Source organism: Pholcus phalangioides, unplaced genomic scaffold (genome assembly GCF_987345545.1).
Source record: "Pholcus phalangioides strain wild (caught in Gottingen) unplaced genomic scaffold, Ppha-v1.0 ptg000020l_1, whole genome shotgun sequence".
NCBI classification, from domain to species: Eukaryota; Metazoa; Arthropoda; class Arachnida; order Araneae; family Pholcidae; genus Pholcus; species Pholcus phalangioides.
Window position 1 is genome coordinate 12,615,485 of NW_028301613.1, and position 20,819 is coordinate 12,636,303.

Genomic DNA, 20,819 nt, shown 5'->3' on the forward strand with positions numbered 1-20,819 from the left:
GGGGGGAGCTTGGGCAGCAATCGAATACTCCATCTCCAACCACATGGGGTGGAGAGTATGACGTGTGTGTGTTCCTTTATGATGTTATAGAGTCGAATCCCATTTTAACGAATACCATTGTAGCAAAAATCTTGTTTTAACGAACATTTTTCTAATCTCCCAGATAAATTTACATAAAAACCACTGCCAAAACCTGGAAGTCCTTTTATTATAAAATTTCGTTAAAGCTAAGTGATTTCTCCAGTCTTTTGGAGCGTTATAACGGGGTTCGACTGTATCTACTGGAGAGGTTAGAAAGAAGAATCGAGTGAGAGGGGAAAAAAAATTTCCCCTTCATTCTGGCATCCTTTCAGAGGGTTGCTAAGTTTTTACAGCTTTTTATGCCAGGGCTTCACAAATCCCAGGTACGCCAAGTCAACTAAAGAACGTGTATCGCAGGCAAAAATACTTTGGTGTAATTACTAGCTTGGGAAAGAGAAAAATACGCTTGGTTCTTATAATATTTGGTTGCTGCCAAGATTTTTTTATCTTTTTGTCAAGCCCTGCTTTATCTGTGTTAAAAATTTTCACCAATGTAGTGTGAAAATGACTGCTGCCCCATTTCACTGATTGCCTGCATGTTGTTTTTCAAAGTGCTGCCACATATCTCATGAATAAGAAAGGGATATACAGTCAACGCATGTTATATCGAATCCCTGCGTTTCTTCAAAAACAGTTGCTGCATTGAAAAAACAAATTGTTATATAAAAGCATTCTGTACTTATCCCACTGGCCATTATAATGGAATGGTTACTGTCATAGACACCGACTACAATAGGTGTATGAATCTAAAGCTGGCCTGCTTTGCTATTGGAGTGGGGGGGGGCGTTTTTCGGGTGGGGAAGAGAAAAGCTCGCATTCACGCCTCTGAAGTTTTAGACAATATTCAGCTGGTCACCAGTTGATCCAAGGCAAAGTGTCTGGAAGGATGACTTATTTTGTAGCTATGCTAGAACATCCCATATTTTATGAGGCAGACAGATTTTTCCCATGTTACTTTGCTCTTGGGAAGGATGGTGTGTAGTCGTGTGTGGTTATACTGAAGGGCTTGCATCATGAGGACCCAGGTTCAACAGCATAGCCAATAGTCACTGAAGTTGGTTTTCCATGATTTTCAACTTCAAGTGATGAATATGAGCTACTTCCCTGTTAAAAAGTCTTGCCACAGAAATCCAGACCTACAATGGTACAAACATTCAATCAATACACTGCACCAGGGGTTCTTATAACTTTTTTCACCCGCAGTGCCCTTTTCTCTTATTCAATGCTTATCCGCTAGCTATGCAGACTCCCAGAGCTGTTAAGCAAAGAATATATTCAAAAAACCTTTGTGAGGGTCACGGCTGTGCGGCGCCGCTGACAAAGGTCGAAGGCACGCTGAGAACTCCTGCACAACACTCAGTTTGAAAAATAGATGGCAGTACTATAAAATTCACAAGCAACACTAGATACACACACACTTCCGGAACAGCTCATTCTGTGGTAAATTGCCCATGGTGATAAACCAGGGTTATATGCTTGGTTTGAAACAAAGGCTCTTGAGGGAGGGTGATCGTCCCCATCTGAATCAGTGCCTTCATGCGGGAAGCAATTCCATATTGTGAATTCATCTTGATTGCGCAACGACTAATTTGGTACACCAAGAGAAGATGGTACATGAAAAATATTTATTTAATGAATTTCTTTAAAAAAAGCAAAACAAGTGAAATACATCCCAAAACACGCAATTAACAGAAGCGTGTAATAATACATCATACAAGACTATAAAACTTGAATAAAATAACTTTTTTTCCAAAAGACAAACATGACTGTTCTTTGTGACTGGAGGTCGCTGACAATACATATAAAACGACATAATATATCAGCATTATAAAAACAACTACTTTGACACAATTTCAATCGTAAAAAATAGTTGATGTAATTAAAATTTTTTAAGTAAAATATAAGAAAAACCCTTTAAATGCCTGCTATCTCATTAGCTTAAAATCAGTGAAAACAAGTACAGTTTGAATTCGAATGCTAGACTAATGCAACCAAAAAAATCGTTACGCATTACCCAAAATATCCATTAAAATTAAAAGAATGTTTTAATTTGTCAGGACGAAATATAGGTTTTGTAGAAAAACAAGCTTCAACTGTGCTTATATAATGAAATTTTTCTTAATTTTTTTTGTGCGAGTAGTAATAAATCTTGTTAACATAGCTGCCAACTTACGGACGATTAGAATTAGATTTTCACATGGATTCAAATTACATACAAAGATGAATACGACAGGGAATTTGAAAAAAAAAAAAAAAGAAATAGGGACTTTTCTAAAAAGTAAAATTGTAGGGGGTCCCCCCTCACTCCTTTGGGAAAATGTGACATTGTGTCAGCTTTCAGCTTAAAATCACCATGTACAGCCAAACAATAAGGGAAATTATCCATCATCACTACACTGAAATTAAAATTGGACCAAAAAATCAGATACAGACTAAACAGAATGTATGGTCATACACAGCAGCTTGTCATCTCTGTGATTTGACTGCAGGGAGGTTGAGCTTTTCAGGTAATCTTCGGGAACTTGGGTCTCACAAAAATGAGATCTGGTTGGAATTTTTGAGAATTTGTCTGGTAGGGCCTCAGAAAAATCCCTTGGCCCAGGGGCGTATGATGCTCTTAAGACAGCATACGATTTGGTAACAGTGGTTTCGGGACATGAGAATTTTTCGCAAGTCCGGGACATGGTATGGAAATTCTGGAACCTCCAGGAAAATCTGGGAGACTATGTCATACTCATATGAGTTGGTACAAGTTGTTCGGGACCAGTTCTCAATCACAGTTGAAATTCAAGCTGAGTTGGTACAAGTGGTTTGGAATTAGTTTAAAAGGTCAAAAATCTGGATATATATATTTTTTGGGTACCTGGGAAATGGAGTAGAAATGCAAGAACCTCCCGGACAATCTGGGAGAGTTAACAGCTATGTCATACTGATATGAGTTGTCCAAGTAGTTTCGAGACTAATTAATATGATGTCCCCGAATAAGCTTGGTTCCGTCAAATTTAGAAAAAACAGAACACCTCAATATAAAATTTTGTTGTGCCATGGACAACACGATAGCAATCCTGAACAAAAATTTGTTTACACCTCATCTATATCACATAACCTCCTTTATAATCATATTAAAACCTCATATAAAACCTCCAAAATCTCGCATATGTAAATTTAAATAACTAAACACGACAACACAATACAAGAAATTCACATACAATAGGAACAATTCGAAGCGTTAAAAGAATCGTTCTCATATGATCAGAAACTGTATTCATCATCATCCGGATAATAGATATACAGGTTACGCATTGGACGTATGCAGATCTTGCTGTACGGCTTCCTCTGAGTTAAATGCACCAGGCGACTAGCGTGAAATTCTGCAAAGGGGGGGGGGAATAAATGTGTGTAGCAAAACATATACTATTTGACACACAGAAAGCCCAGTTATGTTGAGTAATTGTAAAACAAGCACGAAATGAAAAGTAAGAATATATTCTCACCGAGCAGCATTCCGAACATTTTTGCAGCTTCTTTTTTAGATTCGGGATCAAGATCCTCGAAATAGATGTAATTCTTTGCATCTGGTGCCGTCAGAATGCTTACAATAAGCCTTATGAGTTCATGCTTTGCTGCTCCGTGATCGCTCACAGAAGGAGAAAGTGGTGGTGGAGTATACACTGGAGAGACGGCTTCACCTGAAAAGTAAAGTTACCGTAAAAATTCTGGTTTGATCAAGGAGAAAAATTAAATATTTTCATCAGGGCTTGACAAATCCTAGGCACAAGTCATGGCGAATAAAGTTTTCTGTATGTGATTACTAGCTTGTGCAAAAGAATTACACTTGGCTGTCAAAATATTTCGGTGGTGCCAAGATTTTTCTTGATTTGCCAAGCCCTGGTTTACGTTATACTTAAATTAGAAAAAAAAATACAGTATGCAAAAATCAAGAATATTAATCTATGTTTTATTTTACCTTCCAGCACTGTATCTTGTTCTTCGGGCAGTGGCACTGGCTCTATATACTCGGAGACTTCTTGGATAGGTTCTAAACTCTGGAGACCAGCCACCATGGAAGTGCTGACGCTTGGCCTACAGTATCGGAGAAATCGATTTCAATTAAAGACGCTGAACACCAAAGCTGATAAAAAGGCAAATTTTCAAAAACTTGGAACACTAAAGATGACATCAAAAAGGAGGAGGACGTCTGGTAACCCGAAGTAAATTACTGTATAAATGATTGGTTATTCTTGCTCTCTGATCATTTTTCGTGCAATCGATATATAGTGCCAAAAATGGTTGAATTCCTTCTTTTTTTCTACATACAACATAAATATTGTCATTATAATAAAAGACAGGAGGAGGGGGAAGTCTACCATTACGTGTACGTTACGGAGTAGAATAAGTAACAAAGTAAGAAAAAAGTCACCGATTTTATTACCAATTTATTTTCGGAATCAAAATTTCCTTTGGTATGAAAAAAAAAAGGGGCAGAGACTTAAGGGAATGTGTGATCATTCCAAGTACAGGCCCTGAATTTGACTGTTGAACGCCCGAACTGACACTGACTGTTTGGCTAATTTTGTCTTTTCTCCCACCAACATGAAACAGTTCGTTACTTGGTGCAATAGTGACAATTTACTTCATGCATGTGAGGTCTTTTTTATCCAGATAATTCTTAGGAAGTAATTGTTTTCACCAATATAAGGGATTTTTGGCAATCACGATCAATATTTTACAATATTAAATAATAACCCCAGAAGGCATGAAATGCACTTATTATTTGTGAGATATAAGAATTTTAGAGTAGTCTAGATGGGATAGAGTAGAAATTCTGTAGCCGCCTGGAGAATCTGCAGGTATATGCTATTTTTCAAGGTCTCAGAAAATTAAAAAAAAAAATATATATATATATACACAGTGAAACCTCTCATAACAGACACCCCTCAGATGCTGAGTTTTGTTTTGTTGTACCATTGAATTTGATAAATGCAGAAACCTGTCTTGAATGGAATCAAAAAATAATCCAATCGAGAGAATATTATGGCCATTTGAACCTTTATTAAATGGAAAACTGTCGAATATATGGTTCCTTGACATTCCCTTTTATACAGGTTTCACTGTACCAGAAATAACTTTAAAACAGGCATGATTTTCATACCCGGGAGTCCTTAGCGCCCCAGAAATAAACATCAAGAGACTGATATAATATTCTATTTTAGACCAATTTCAATTTTGCAAAGGTGCAAATCAAAGCACTGATCATTGAACAGATTATATTTTGATTCCGTTTAAGACATGTTTCTGTCTTAGACAGGTTTCACTGGAAATTTTTTCATTTCAGGGGGTGGCGGAGGGGAATTGAAATTTTGGAGCTTCCTCAAAAATCTAGGAATGTGAAGGGATCACCAAATTTCATTATACTAGAATTCTCAGACAAAACAGATGCTTGGCTCTTAAATAATTTGATTGACTTCAATTTCTTTTCTGATTCGTCAAGCCCTTGAAGATACCTGTGCTATGTTCCAACTCAGGAGTTATGTTGTACTCATGAATACGAGTAATATCACACAAATAAGCAATTACGGTAAAACCTGTATAAAACAGACATCGTACGAGACAGAAACTTGTCTTTGAAGGGAATCAAAAAATAATCCTGTTGATTATTGAGGTAATGATGTGAATGCATAACGTCACTATCCCTTGTTAATATGACAGATACAGAAAACTGGCTAAGTGAGAAGATATCGATGTTTCAGGAAAGGAAAATTCATCTCTGCCCTCACAGGGCCTCAAACCCTGGTCTCTCGTTTGCCGAACGAGTGCTCTATTAACTAAGCTATGAAGACAGAATTTCCCCTCCTTGGAGCATATGTGTATGCTGAATGGACAGTGGCAACATTCCGCTAATAGCTCTGAATCTATATCTCCTCACTTAGTCAGTTTTCCGTATTTGTCGTAGTAACAAGGGAGAATGACGTTTTTCGTCATATAACTGCATCTGGTGGCCCTGATGTCATTCGCAAGCTATTAGCAGAATGTTGCCACCATCCATTGCACTGAGCCATTCAGCATATACATACACTCCGAGGGGAAATTCTGTCTGTCTTCATAGCTTAATTGGCATTGGTAGAGCACTCGTCCGGCAAACGAGAGACTGGGGTTCAAAGCCCTGTGAGGGCAGAGATGAATTTTCCTTTCCTGAAACATTGATATCTCCTCAATTAGCCAGTTTCCTGTATCTGTCGTAATGATGTAAATCTTTATCAAATGGGAAACTGCCTGATATAGTTCCTTTATGTTCAGTTTCATATAGGTTTCACTGTGCTAATATCAACTTTTTAACCGAATATGGTTTTCATACCTGGGAGTCCTCAGTGCTCCGCTAACTTCTGCTTCAGCGGATTCTGATTCATCTGTATGAGAAAACAAACAATGACATTCAATTTTCGTTAATGTTCAGTTTTTCATCTATTGTACTTCATAAATCTTGAATAGCTACGTATATTAAGTTTAATGGAATGGAAATTTCCCATCTTCTATTACATTTTTAATTTTGACTAACCAGGAGGAAACAATCCTGAATCTATCAACTCTCGTGCTGTTCTCATTTCTTCGGCTTCCCGAGTCCGCTGCAATTCAAAGTCCTGCAAAAGAACGGAGAAGAAGCAATAATAGAGTTCATGTGTTACTCAGTGATAACAATTACGAAAGTACGTCTTTTTTTAAAAAATTAGATTTTTATTTGGATTTCCTGTTTTTATTTTTCAAATGACTGGTCTGCTATATTGAAATAATTATTATATTGCAGGGGTGCCGATTCCCATAAACATGTAGGTTTGTCACGTGATAAAATATTTTGGTGCTGGACAAGACACGTAATTCAAATAAAAGGGAAAAGTGGAGATTGTGTAATATGACAACATGACTAGCTTTCCTCGAACATTCCCGTAATTTTGGCCATTATTATTTTTTTCACAAAGATATCCGTTTTTTCCCCGCATTTTCAACAAAGCCTACTCAAATTTTTATTCTTCACTGAAATCAAGAACAAAAAAATTATTTTTTTCAATATTTCAATTTTTTTATTTGATGTTTGTTACAACAATTCCTTTCATTCCATGGAAAACGGCAGAGGTGTATTTTACCCTGTATTTTACAGGGGATTTTAGCAGGCGCTTTTCAACAAATGCCTCGAACTAGAAACATTCCCCAACATCTTTAAGATAGGGCAAGTAATACTCTTTCAAAACCCAGATAAAAAAACAAGACGTAATCGACTCGTATCGCCCAATAACCCTTTTGCCAGTAGGAGGTAAATGTCCAGAAAAACTTTTGACTCAAAGACTCAACTTCTACTTGGAATCCCAAAACTATAACTCTAACCTTCAATTCGGCTTTAGGTCAGGCAATTCCATAGATGATGCCCTCAACCTAATACTCTCTAAAATTAAAGAATTCAAGAGCAAAAAACAAGACATTGCTTTTATAAGTATCCATATTAATGGGGCTTTTAACAACCTGATCTATTCCTCAATTAGCCAAGAACTGTCCAAAGCTCCTTTCTCTAACAACATTAAATTAAACAAAATTACATTATATCATCATGATATAATGTAATTTATATTTATTGTGCTTTATTTGCATCACATCGTATAAAACACTTGAAAAATTCAATGTGTGCCTATTTCGATTGTAAATTCATATTTCTTGACCCAAAAAAACTTATAATTTGACATACTGGTCAATAATATGCCATGAGTATTAAGGAAATCGGTAAGTGGCAGCCATCTTGGATGCCATGTTAAAAAAATCACCTTAAAAATGTGTAAGAAAAAAAATGGCACCTAAGATATTTGGAATTTACATATCAAACTAGGCACAACAACCCAGCTGGAGCCACTTTTTACTACATTTCAAACCCTACTACTACTCTTTTCCAGAAGAAAAAAAAATTGAAACCCCTTCTCTGAGAAAATCATGCGTACACAAGTCAGTCAACAAATGAGTGTGTGAGTATGAGAAATACCAAATGAGAGACCTTGAGAGTGTGTGAGCATACTAATGACCTGGAGAGAGTGAGGGACCAGATCAGTGAACTATGAAAAGATTCGCCATAAAAGTGACCAAGAGAAAAAGTTCACAAGTATTTAAGTGATGAAAAGAGTGGCACAGAGACTGAGGCATATTTACAGAGGTGGGGACTGAGCAAATTATAGCGGTAAATTTGAGGAATGAGTGATCAAGAAAATTAGACTAGAATAGAAGAAGGTTGGCAAAAGTTGCGTAGCCCACAAACGGCGGAGTCATAAATCTGCTTCTGCATGCAGGCAGACAAATAAAAATTTAAATTGCACATAAATTGAAAGGATATTCTCGCTACTGTACCATTTCTTGTTCTCCAGCCATGAGCGAAGGTTCTCTCGGTACCTCTGGAGCTAGAGACCCCATTAACTCTTGCTCGGATGAAATCTGGATGCTCGGCATTCTTGGCATTTCTGGTGCTGAAATTTCTTCCATGCGTTCTTCGATCGTCTCATCAGGTGTCACTGTAGAAAAAGGAATAAAAAATGTTTTTATAACAGTTGAGCTTTGTTTCATAATTTTAGTTTATTATTTGGAAGGACTGTGGTTGGATATATTGTGGTATCAAATGCCAAACTGTTACACACCACCTGCTAAGAAATCAAAACATACCTTCTCGCTCTATTGCCATCAACTGTCCTGGAGCCTCAGGAAAATTTGGTTCTTTCTCAGTTTTTCGGTCAGACCAAAACTGAAGTAAGCGAGGTGCGAGTATTCCTATGCATAAGAGGAGAGAAATCAACATTAATTTTTTTTAACGTTTCAAAATCATTCTATCTCGCTACAATTTGAAGTATTCAGCCACACTTGGTGAAAATAGCAACAAATATTTCCCAGAAATTTTTTCGTTATAGCTAAGGTGTAATCACACTCTGCTGTTGTGAGAGAAACATTTCTCAGACTATTCCCGCAACTAAAGGCTTAAATATTAAAAATACAATGTCAGATGCAATGAAATAGTAGACATGAAGTTTTAATTTCACTATCATTGGAGTGACCATATCTTAGGAAAAGGAACAGGAAATTGAGTTAAAATAAACATGGGACATCACCAATTCTCATCTAATATATTGTCAATCGAGGACAAAATTGCAAATTACGGTTGTATAAATAACACTTGACAGGTAATTAATAGGACACCTGACTAGTTAAGTGGTGCGGCAAGTCTGTGGTGTACTGAAACATATTTCAGGACAGAAAAAATTTTTACATGATAAATAGCAAAGTACAGATCCAGAGGAAGTTATCGTAGTTTGCTAATGTGTATTAGAAAGAAGAAAAATATCAATAGGGATCCACGGCCAATATTTCTACATCCAATTAATGAAAACTAAACAAAGAACAAATCTGAACATCAAACATATAACATGAGGCTTGTTCAAAAATTTATCTAACCTGCATGAACCAATAAAGCTAGAGAGAAATGGTTTAGTGCATGTATGTAGGCCATCCTAGTGTCATTCTTGAATTTTTTCCTGTCTGCAGACGCTGCCAGTCACCAACAGACAGCCGATGAATGAGGAAATGTAAATAAGCATTGTCACATTTTTGTTGTTGACAAAATGGTAGGAAAGAGTGGAATAATGCCACATTACATTTTGTGTGAAACTTGGTGATTTCTTAGTGGAAGCAATCTGCAAGATTCAACAGCCCTTTGTAGATGAAGAAATAGGAATATCACTGATAAAGGAGTAGAACAACCGCCTCAAAAATGGCCACACATCAATGGAGAGTGAAGCATGTTTAAGTAGGCCCTCAACATCCAGAAATAAGATCATTATTGACCAAGTGAGGACTATGGTGATGCAGGATCATCGAATCCCAATCAAAGAACTTGCAGACGAGGCAAGCATCAGCACTAGATCTTTCCATTCCATTTTGACTGACAATTTGGGTTTCAGGAGATGCCATGTCAAACTCATGCTTACGCCAGTGGTGTGTTTCATCATAAGTATGCCCTGCATGGCTCTGCCATCACCAAGGAGTACTATCAAGAGGTTCTGCAGCACAACTGGCAGCTATATCACAATAAATAAACACAGTAACTTCTGCAAGCAGGAAAAAAAATTCAAGCATATGCACTACGATTTCCTACACATCTGCACTAAACCACACCTCCCTAGCTTCATTGGTTCACACATGAAAAATTAAGGTTGGATACTTTCTTTAAACAAACCTCATAAATAAATCTCTAAAATCCATCATTACCATCAGTAGAACAACAGATGAGCAGTCGTTAAATAGATGCTAAGCTCAGATTCTAGGAATTTTGTGGAAAAGTGCCATAGAGATAGAAGCAAAAGTGACAAAGAAATGTCTGATTATATCGGATGGGGGGGGGGGCCTGTGTTTTCCTTGATGTTATTAAGCAAGATTCATTAATTCTTTATAGGAATAGGCTAGAACACCAAATTATTGGTGTTATAGCTACCAAATTTGACTGTATTTAAAATTCTTCCCCACACTCTCAAACGTTCAGGAAAAACCCTGATCTAAGCTATTCTCATAAACTGGTTCCAAAACATTTACATATCTCCGATTAGCCTATTAGAATGAAACACATAATTTTTGATATATAACAAAACTACAAAACTAAAAATGATTTAGCTAGCATAAGTACATGTAATCGCCATTTAGCCTATGTGCACTTCTATAGAATCGTATCAAATAAGTCTCAAAAAAAAAAGGAAACATCGAATAGACAAAACAAAAACATGAATGGGACTTACTTTGTCCAGGTTGAGAAAAGTAGTCTGCAGCCATCTTGAGTTGAATATTGATCACCTCCTATCAAGAAATAATCAAAGAATTCATGAAGCCCTCTTTTTTCCCCCTTTGCAATCAGCTATCAGTGGTTAGAACAATCATGTTTGAAAACGATATTTTAACATGTGAACAAAGTCATTTATACTTTTTTCGTATTACTTTTAGGGTTAATATAGAACTTTTGGCTTCAGCAAATTCAAACATGACTTTTGAAATTAATAGAAAAATTGTTTTATTTGTATAATATTTCTTACATTTCTCACAGCTTTTTTATGACCGTGGCTATTTCGGCATAAAGATCTAGCAATATTAAAGGACCGAACACACCGTTTCCCCATTTTAAGAACATATTGAAGCGTTCCCTTAATGCTGTGTCCAAATTTTATTAAATGAGTATATGTATTTATACATATATGTTATGGCAAATGTGACAAATCAGTTAGGTTATTTATTATACATAATAGCTGGTTATTATGCATACTTACCAATTGTCTTGGTTATTTTGATAAAATTTATCACCTTTACTGGTGAATATGCATAATACCCAAGCATTGTTGGTTAATGCGATAAATACTGAAAACATTTTCACTTTTACTGGTGATTATGCATAACAGCCAAGTGTCATTGGTAAATTTAATAAATACTTGAAATGTATCACCCTTATCTGTGATTATCCATAATATCCTTGTGTAATTGGTGAATTTGATAAATATGATAAAAAATTCCTATTGAGTCTAGCACATGCGATGAATATAGTCGGACTCTAACATTTTAAAAAAATCTACGATTCTATCCCAATAAAATGATGCAATATATGTATGAATCATCATGTACATCATATAGCATGATTTATCATGTTTACCAACATTTTGATGCATAATCACCAATAAAAGTGACAAATTTAGGGAAATTATGATGCATACTTACCAAGCATTTTGGTAAGTATGCATAATAACCAGTTATGTGTATAATAACTGCATTTACAGGGTTGGGTTTCTTCTGGAAGAAATCTATTTCTTCATATTTTTTCTTCCCTGAAGATCCAATGGGATAACATTTTCAATGAAAGTAAAGATTCAACTGATAAGCTTCATACTTTCGTCTCTTTATAAAAACTTTAGAAGAGCAAAGCTAGAGAATTCTGAATATCCATCCCAAATATGATAATTCTAGATTCATTAGGAATGTTTTCTTTGATTCTGATGAAATTGTGTTATCAAAAGATGCTCATTAATGAGATCTGGTGCATTTTGCGCGTTTCTTCCATATTTGTCTCATCTACATAAACAAATCACAGATTTTGTCCTTTCATATGTCATACCTTTGATTTGCAAGCCCATTTTCGGGACTAAAAATCAAACTACGGACCAAATTTTGCGGTTCTGCATCTCTAAAATCAACTTTTCAAAATCGCTTGAAACGAAAGCAACACCTGTAATTATTTTAATTCTTCCATTAATTATAAATGCCTATTTTAAGCATGTTTAGTGCTTTTTTGCCTACCTATTTTGATAGTTTTTAGTGCCTAAACTTCCGGGATCTAGTAATAAAAAGAAATTCATTTATGCAGCTGATAAATCGGAACTTTGTTAGATTTGCGTAAATGCACTACATTCAGTAGATACAAATACTGAACACACATTTGAAGACTGATTGTGTATTTATGAGTTATTATTCATATGTTATATTCTATTATATATTATCCTTATGTTATTATTCATAATGAATTAATTACCATTGGGACAGTACATATTGATATGTTTTGTTTCATGAAACCTCTCACAGGCAGTGTCTTTTGCTCATCTCGCACCTTTGGAAATCGCTTCACCGTCCTTTTGCGTCTCCTTGGAGGCCCGGCTGCTGTTTCCTAAGAATGAAATGACAAGGTGAGCGAGATGTTTATATTACCCATCAGAATGTACGTTGATTAGCCTTTTATACAATGATGCATGCTCGCACTACCCACACTAGGAAGTCTACATTAATTACACTCGTCATCAGCTCTAATTTGAAAATAATAACAGTACATCACATATGCATGCTTGATATATTAAATAGTATAAAATTTAAACGATCCAAATGTGATGAAATTATGACTATAAGGGGAATATTACATCATCCAATGGTGGCAGTGCTCCATCGCTAATCCTTGTGACATCAGGCCTAGCAGGGGGTTCTTTGCGTGGTCTTTTGGGTCTCGGCGGTGATGTCTGCAAAGTCGCTGGAGTTATCAAGCCTAAATCTCCAACAGGTACTTGAAGTGGTGGAACATCTGTTACTGCTTGTACAGGTTCCATTTCAGGTATTTGTAGAGTTAATTCTTGGTCTTGTGGGATCCCTTCGGTTCTGAGTGAAATGCAAATAAGTGAAACTCATTCACTTGAAATTTTAAACTTTTCAAACCATTTATAAATTGTTGTAAACGACAGGCTCGCGGTCATACGAATTGAGAGTATACAATCAAATCATACACACACACACCTGAGAATTTCGCTCATCTGCTCCAGTTCAGTGGGAACACCTCTGCGGAAAGTTTCGGACATGTCTTCCTCTTGAACATACGCTTGAGGTCCAGGAACCTGCGAAATTTGAATTCATCAGAAAACATCTGGATATCAATGGATGAGATTCGTGTTTATTATTTTACCGAAATCCCTTTACAGACAATTGCTAATTTTTGATGAATTAACGTTAGGAAAGTGATAAGCAGAGTGACAACTCCTTACTGTGCTTTGATTTGATACAATAATCTCATTTATATGAATAATTATTTCTCCTGCCGCCAAGCCTATGGATCATTAATAGTTTAATGCAATATAATGCTTTAAAACTTCTGTGAAAAGGTTTTCATGATAAGACTCATTTTGGAGAACTTGGTTGATTTGAATTTTGTATAAATCACGTTTTTACAAACTCCTCTTGAGTTTTCTAACGTAATGTTAAAATTTCTCGTTTAATTTGAATTTTTCTAAAATATTTTGTGATAAGTTGAAGAGGAAAAAAAATAAGGTTTTAGTATGAGAGCAAACTTAGTTGGGGGAAAAACCCACAAGTAGTCAGATGTCACTTCTCTCAGTTACTTTGTTCTATCTTCATTATCTCAGGTGATTGGCCGTTAACCAATTAGTTAAACGGTAAATCTTTAAAATAAAAATTGAAAAATTGTGATGTTTCTGAATTTGAGAGCCCTATGGATAGCTTTTTTTTTACCATAACTTCTGACTCGAACAGCCATGCTAACTATCTATTGGTTGTTCTTATGACAACTTGTAGTAAAAATGAGCATTAATTCCTTTAAAAATGGCACCCTTTGTATGTCAGAATTTAATTCGCTTTTTCGCTTTGGATTTATTGTTTACCCCACTCAGAAAAAAATTAACTCTTTGATTGGAAACTGGCAAAACTACAAAGTAGTTTTAGTTGTTACAAAAATTGGCGCTCCTCAGAAGTTCCCCGTAACAAGTGTTCACTGTATTCAAAAGGATCCATATTTAAGTGCCGTGGTTCTCCACATTTAGAAGTCTTGAGTGGAAGGCTCAGTCCTACACACGACTCATGAGAAATAAATAGGGAGAAAATGAAATAAAAACCATGAGTGACGACTCACAGCCCGGTTTGACTGGTGTCAGAGTCCATGTGGTTAAGAAACACTACTGCTACTTACTATTTAACCTTTCTTTCAGAAGGATAACTTTCTTTTGGAGCACAACTCTGGTCTATCGCCATGGACAATTAACAGCCAATTGAGTTGCGTCACAAGTACTAGTGTGTGTACGTACCTAACAAACTGAGTACATATAAAGTGTTGTGTCTGATTTTTTGGTGCTGCCATCTATATTTCAAATTGTGAATGATTGAAAGTGTAATGATTGAATATTTGTACTGTTGTAAGCCTGTTGGTCTCTGTGGCCAGACTTTTTAACAGGTAGATCAGCTCGCATTTGCGCTTCATAGTTAGGAACCACAGAAAACCAACTCCATCCCACCACCACTGTGGCAGCGGTAGGGTTACTACGTAACTTTTTCTTTCTTTCAAACTGAGCATAATTCTGGTCTATTACCATGGTACTACTTGACCATACACACATCTCATACACATTCCTCTGCAGAATTTTTAACGAATTAGTACATACAGAAACACATGTTGTGTGTGGCCCTTACATATTCATGTTGTCAGAAGTTGCAATTGTTTTGTGTACTTGCTGGTGCTGCCATCTGCCTTCCATATTTGAAGCGAAGATAGTAAATGCTTGAATTTTCGTGTTATGTGAGTATCATGTCTACTCTCTACGGAGACGTTTTCAAATGTTAGACCGGCTTGCATTCATGCCTCAAAGTTAGGAAAACCAACTTCATCTGACCACTAGGGTTCCGTTTGACTGATGTCGGGGCTTGCACAGTTGAGAAACACTGCTTGAGTATATCTTGGGGGAAAAAATCTCACAGAAAAGGTTCAAAATTTTTGCAAATAAAAACAATGTTCATTTTACTTACTTCCATGTCATCGACAACGAGAGGAAGTTGATCCAACATGGTTACAGCAGCTGGTTGGACAGTCAGAGGGGGAATGGCTCCTGTAAATTCATCAGTATCATTACAATTCTTTCTCTCTGGTTATTGATATTCATTTAATAATGATTAATGCTTAATTTAATTCTTTCTCAACTGTAATCCCCTAATTGGCAGAGAATATGAGAAAACCCCGCAAGTGATCTGCCAAACATAAAAATCGATATACTGTTTTGTAATATGCCTTGTCATTTCATGGGAAACGTGCATGCAAACAGAATGGGCAAATTGATTTAAGTCTGTAGAGGTAGTCCTATTAGAGTGTGATTTCCACTTATGACTGCAATACAGGATGTTTAAAAACTGTTTAGACAAAATTGGAGGGGTAATAGCACCCGTCAAGACGAGCGATATTTACAATGGAAACTATGGTCTCAATCCACTCAGAGTGTCAGAAATTTGAAACTTATAAACATGCCCAACAAGCACAAATCCTCACTTCTGATGTCATTTCTGTTCTGCCACACAGAGGGACAGGGCTGTCATTTCAACTTTTTCTGGGGGGGGGGGGGGGAATGCACATGTACTCAATGAATGTTGAACGAATACCGTTATAGCGAAAATCTTGTTTTAGCAAACACTTTCCTAATCCCCCTAGATTAGTTTACATAGACACAATGCGAAAACCTGGAATTCCTTTATAACGAAATTTCGCTATAACGAAGTGATTTCTCCTGTCACTTGGAGTTCGTTATAATGAGATTCAACTGTAAATATACCATTTTTAGTGTATTTTCAAAAGCCAGGTGGGAGCAACGCCCCCCCCCCCCGAATGACCGGCCTGCAAAGGGACATGTGGTTCTTGCGTATTAGAACCCCCCCTTCCCTCCAGCACACTTTAGCACTGCTGCTCGACATGTTGTCAGACATCCTCGAAGGTGGATTGGACATGGTGTACCTGTGTCATTATCTCCACGCTCACCAGACCTAACTCCACTGGACATCTTATATGGGAGGGGCACATGAAAGCATTGGTGAATGAAGCACCTGTATATTCTGCAGATCTGATCGCAAGAATCCTCGTTGAAACAGACAAGATTCATGAAACAGACAAGATTCATGAAACAGATACCACCACAAGTCTAAGAGAGAGTGCGCCACTATTTCATTCGCCAATGAGAACTGTGCAACGACATCTTTGGGCATTACTTTAATCGCCTCCTTTGAGTCTTTCACTGATCTGTGCAGGATTTTGCAACTTGAGATTTCTTATGTCTTTTTTTTTTCACTTAATTCTCTATCACCCCTCCAATTCTCTATCTAAAAAGTTTACGAACACCCTGTGTACAAGGTTGATATGCTTATGAAAAATACTTGCTGTTGGATGTGGAATTCAAGTTTAATAATAATGTTCTCAATGAAAAAGTGATTGAAACATAAACATTTGGAACATCATCCACATTTACAGGGGAAAAAATTACATTTAAAGTTAGCGTTGGAAAAAACATCACTCATCCAGAGCGACAAATGACTATTATTTGAGAGCCTAGTCATCGAGTAAACCTGATTTGAATTTGTGTAACATCGTTTTTGTTTGAAACTAAGCTATTAAATTTGATTGTAGATGAGATATGTGTATTAAATGATAAAAGAATCAGTTTTTTCCATTTAACCTTTTCACATAGAATATTGATCATCATAGATGATAGATCCAGTGATCTATCCACTGGAACATAATTGGTCAAACCCAGACCACAGATGATTTCTAATGCGTTCAATTTGAAGCTTTAATTAGAAGTTGCATCCATCACCTCTTGCTCATCAAAAACACCCACGGGAAGAATCAGCCTATTTTATCTGCGTATTCTGGTTCACACATCATGTGATGATCAAAAGGTATAAAACATGGGTATTGATTTTTAATGGGTTGGGATTGTCACTCATCAAGTAAGACTTTTAGATATCCACAAATTTCTTTACTATCTGTATCAAGTTTGACAAATTCAGTGTCCAATTCCCCCAGTCTGGAACTGAGGGTGCTGTAGGTGCTTGAGCACCTGCAATAATTTGTCACATGGGTCTAAGCATACACAGAATTGATTCGGAAATCAAAATTTCATACATAATGCTGAAGACACTGACCTACAAGTTAAAAAAATTCAGAGGCCTTTGGACAAATTCAATGGCGTAAGAGAGTTAGACCCAATCCTCATGCACTCGTGGTCACATATTGCTGTCTCAATATGTGACCATGCGACAGCATATTTTTTTACCGCAACAGCAAGCATAATAGTTGAAATTTGTTATAAAAAAATTGTGACCTCATTACTATAGCAAAACGACTTGATAGCTGCTCCGCGGATCAGAAATCACTGATGCAAACATACAGGAATGTGTGAAACATATAGAAATGCTTGTGAAATCTCAAAAACACTATTAGAAAAATAATAAATTTTGAAAAAAAATCAATTATAAATGAGATACTCTGAAAAAAATATATATATACAAAAAAGACAAGTTAAAAAAACATGGATAATTCACCTTCAGTTTCCATTCTTTCTACATCCTCAGTAGGCGATATTGGAATTCTTGCTTCGGCAAGCTCAGGAATGCCATAATCCAAAATCGTTTCTGAAATCCTAAACACACAAAACATGAATGTTGAGTTTATAATTTCGACAAACATTGATGAGTAAAAAAAATCTTTGTACCAGGCAAGAACTTCTCGCCTGGTACAAAGCACCTGCGCAGAACTAGTTTGCTCTGGAGAAAGTAAATGATTGAATAACTAATGATATACTAACAGCTGCCTTGAAGATGGCGGTGGCATTTGAAAGGGATCCCCATCTATTTCGATGATACCTTTCCTCTTTTTCACTTGATGTTTCAAGTAGAACATGTCATCTGTCAATGAAATCCAGCAAAACAAGAACAAAATTATATGCATGATATAATTAATCATTTGAATATGCGCCAAAAGAAATATAGAACGAGATATTCTTTGACAAAAGTATCTACTTAACCTTCGCAAATCTAAGCGAAGGTAGAAGCAAATTAACTTTTGCCTAGATTTGCTTCTATTTTTAATACAGTGGAACTTCGGTTAACGAGTGATTTGGTTAATGATTGGTTTTATTAATGAGCAACAATTCCAAACAAATTTTGACTTGGTTAATGAGCGATGATTTGCATAAAAAGCAATAATTCTGTGCTTCGTCTATTCAGTTTCACGTTATCACAACTGAAGCTAATGGTTTTTTTACTTTCTTCCACACATGTACTGTGGATAATATTCTTCTGTACAGTCTCCAATAAGTGTGCCTCACTTGAAAAATGAACACACATGCAAGCATGACTTTACAATACAAAACTAGATGTTGCATTGCATTATTAAACGTGACTTTAAAGGGCTAGCTCGTGAGCAGGAGCCACCAGATCGGAAGGCTTTGAGAGAGAGAGAGTTCAAGTAAAAGAAATTTATACTCAGGAAAGACCATGGGATTTAAAGTGATTGAGAGTGACATTCAAAAACTAGTTTGACAACATTTGTTTCACCACAGACAAACTGATGAATCACCATTGCATGCAACAGCAATAGCTTATGGGCGGGATCTTGTCTGAGGAAGGGGGTGGAGGGAAAGAAGATAGAAATGAGTAAAGTTTTCTTCAAATGAGATTAGGGAGATGTGTCAAATATGGGAGGGATACTGTGCAAAATTTTGTAGAAAAGAACCACCCAAATAAACCTGTAGCAGTGTCAGCAATGAATTGTGGTCAACAACACAATGCAATTTCCTATTTTCAAGAAATCCTAAAAAAGAGGCAAAAATGGTAGTTTTCATGAGAGAGAGAGAACAGTAGTCCTCTACTCTCTCTCGTCACATTTAAGAGTGTGTTGATTTATAAACATTATTGTACGTTTATTTACGGTGTTTACTGTATTATTTTAAGATTATTGTATTATTCAGGTTGTTTTTATTGTGTTCCATTATTAACTGAATGCCATTTTTATGTGAATGAATGACTGTGGAACGAATCATCAGAGTTAAAATCATTTCCCATAGGGGAGTTTGATTCAATATACAAGTGATTTGGATGATAAGCATGTTCACTGAATGGATTAAGCTCTTCAACGAAAGTTCCACTGTATATTTGCTACTGTATTTATTATCTTTTTTTTTTATCTAAATTAGATTTGTCAAATACTTTATCATCTATGTCTTTTTTTTCATTTTGTTTCCAATTTTTAACCACACAAATTTATTTTATCCTCCTTAGAAAATGGAGATTGGCTATTTGCAAACTCGATGCAGATGAAAAGATCCACAGCATTCACCATAACATTGGCTTTGACACTTGTAAGTATTGAATAAAAATTATGAATGAATTGCTCTGAAAAAAAAGTTATAGTTTTTTTATTAGATTCCACAATAAACAATCTGAATTCTGGTCTTGTCAGAAACTTTCCTGACACAGAAGTGCAATAAGGCAAAAATGTTAAACGATGCAATTCAAAATCAGCAATAAATTCTATGTCCCAGTCTAATTAGCCCTCACGTGCAGAAAATTACTGTGGTATGACAAAAATGGTCAAATAAATTTTGGTTTAGACTGACCACGCAGCACCGTACCAAACAGTGAGAATGAGCTTTTGCTTATATAAACACTGTTCACTCACATTGGCTGACCGCATCCTACTTTTGAAGTCAGTACGAAATAACCAGAGGGATATGGCACATGTTGTCAGCGGATTTAGTGGGTACACAAAATGGATTGTAGACATTCGGGAAAAAAAAATTTACTCTTGTTGTCATGAATAAATAGACCAATTTATCAGACCTATAAAAAAAGATTGGTTATGGGTTTCCACGCCAAGCATGACAGTAATTCAGTAACTGTGCAGTTTTTGAACTGTTTGTGTGCTGCTGCGGTGCATTTCAAAAAATAAGGGCCCCATGGAATTTGTGGAGCACTATCAGCCATAAGTGAAAGAGGTGAACAGCAGATGCAGCAAATGTGTTCGGGCTGATTGACATGATACAGAGGAGCAACTAACTGCCCCATGAACAGGGGGTGGGGCTACCGATTGGACTACCTATTGTTCAAATGGAGCATTTACAGTTCAGCGAACCTTGCTGTATGTAGGACCTTGCAGCAGGCAGATGGTGACAGAAACTATGCTGACAAAGGTCCATCGGCAACATAGACTAGAATTTGCATGGCAGTACAACCTGGGGACTTACACTGATTGGCAAAGGGTCACTTTTCTCAGATGAATCACATTTTTTTACTGCACGGGTCAGATAGATATTAGCATGTACAGCAAGAAACATCAAAAAACAGTCTTCCACCATTTGTGGACGAAAACAAGCTGGCAACTGCAGTGT

At 36.4% G+C, this 20,819-nt stretch overlaps 2 protein-coding genes and 1 long non-coding RNA gene across 4 annotated transcripts in view; 1 reads left to right on the forward strand and 2 right to left on the reverse strand.

Annotated features, from left to right (window-relative positions):
• Positions 1-20,819, forward strand: part of LOC149070991 (uncharacterized) — a 53,425-nt gene that overhangs the window by 2,954 nt on the left and 29,652 nt on the right. Inside the window, exons 2-5 of one of the 2 annotated variants that reach the window (XR_016194979.1) lie at positions 4,056-4,282; positions 6,641-6,785; positions 12,709-12,809; positions 19,711-19,790. This is a non-coding gene — a long non-coding RNA (uncharacterized LOC149070991). Of the gene's footprint in view, positions 1-4,055; positions 4,293-6,640; positions 6,786-12,708; positions 12,810-19,710; positions 19,791-20,819 lie in introns of both variants that reach the window. The other variant, XR_016194978.1, reaches the window with a different exon arrangement.
• On the reverse strand, positions 3,520-4,158 carry LOC149070992 (uncharacterized). Its single transcript, XM_089248825.1, has 2 exons — positions 4,049-4,158; positions 3,520-3,770 (listed from the first exon to the last, which is right to left on the reverse strand). The coding sequence occupies exons 1-2, from the start codon at positions 4,143-4,145 to the stop codon at positions 3,520-3,522; spliced, it is 348 nt and encodes a 115-aa protein (XP_089104951.1). The 5' UTR covers positions 4,146-4,158.
• LOC149070993 (uncharacterized) lies at positions 8,452-10,920 on the reverse strand. Its single transcript, XM_089248791.1, has 3 exons — positions 10,887-10,920; positions 8,770-8,874; positions 8,452-8,621 (listed from the first exon to the last, which is right to left on the reverse strand). Exons 1-3 carry the CDS (start codon positions 10,918-10,920, stop codon positions 8,452-8,454), a joined length of 309 nt encoding a protein of 102 aa, XP_089104917.1.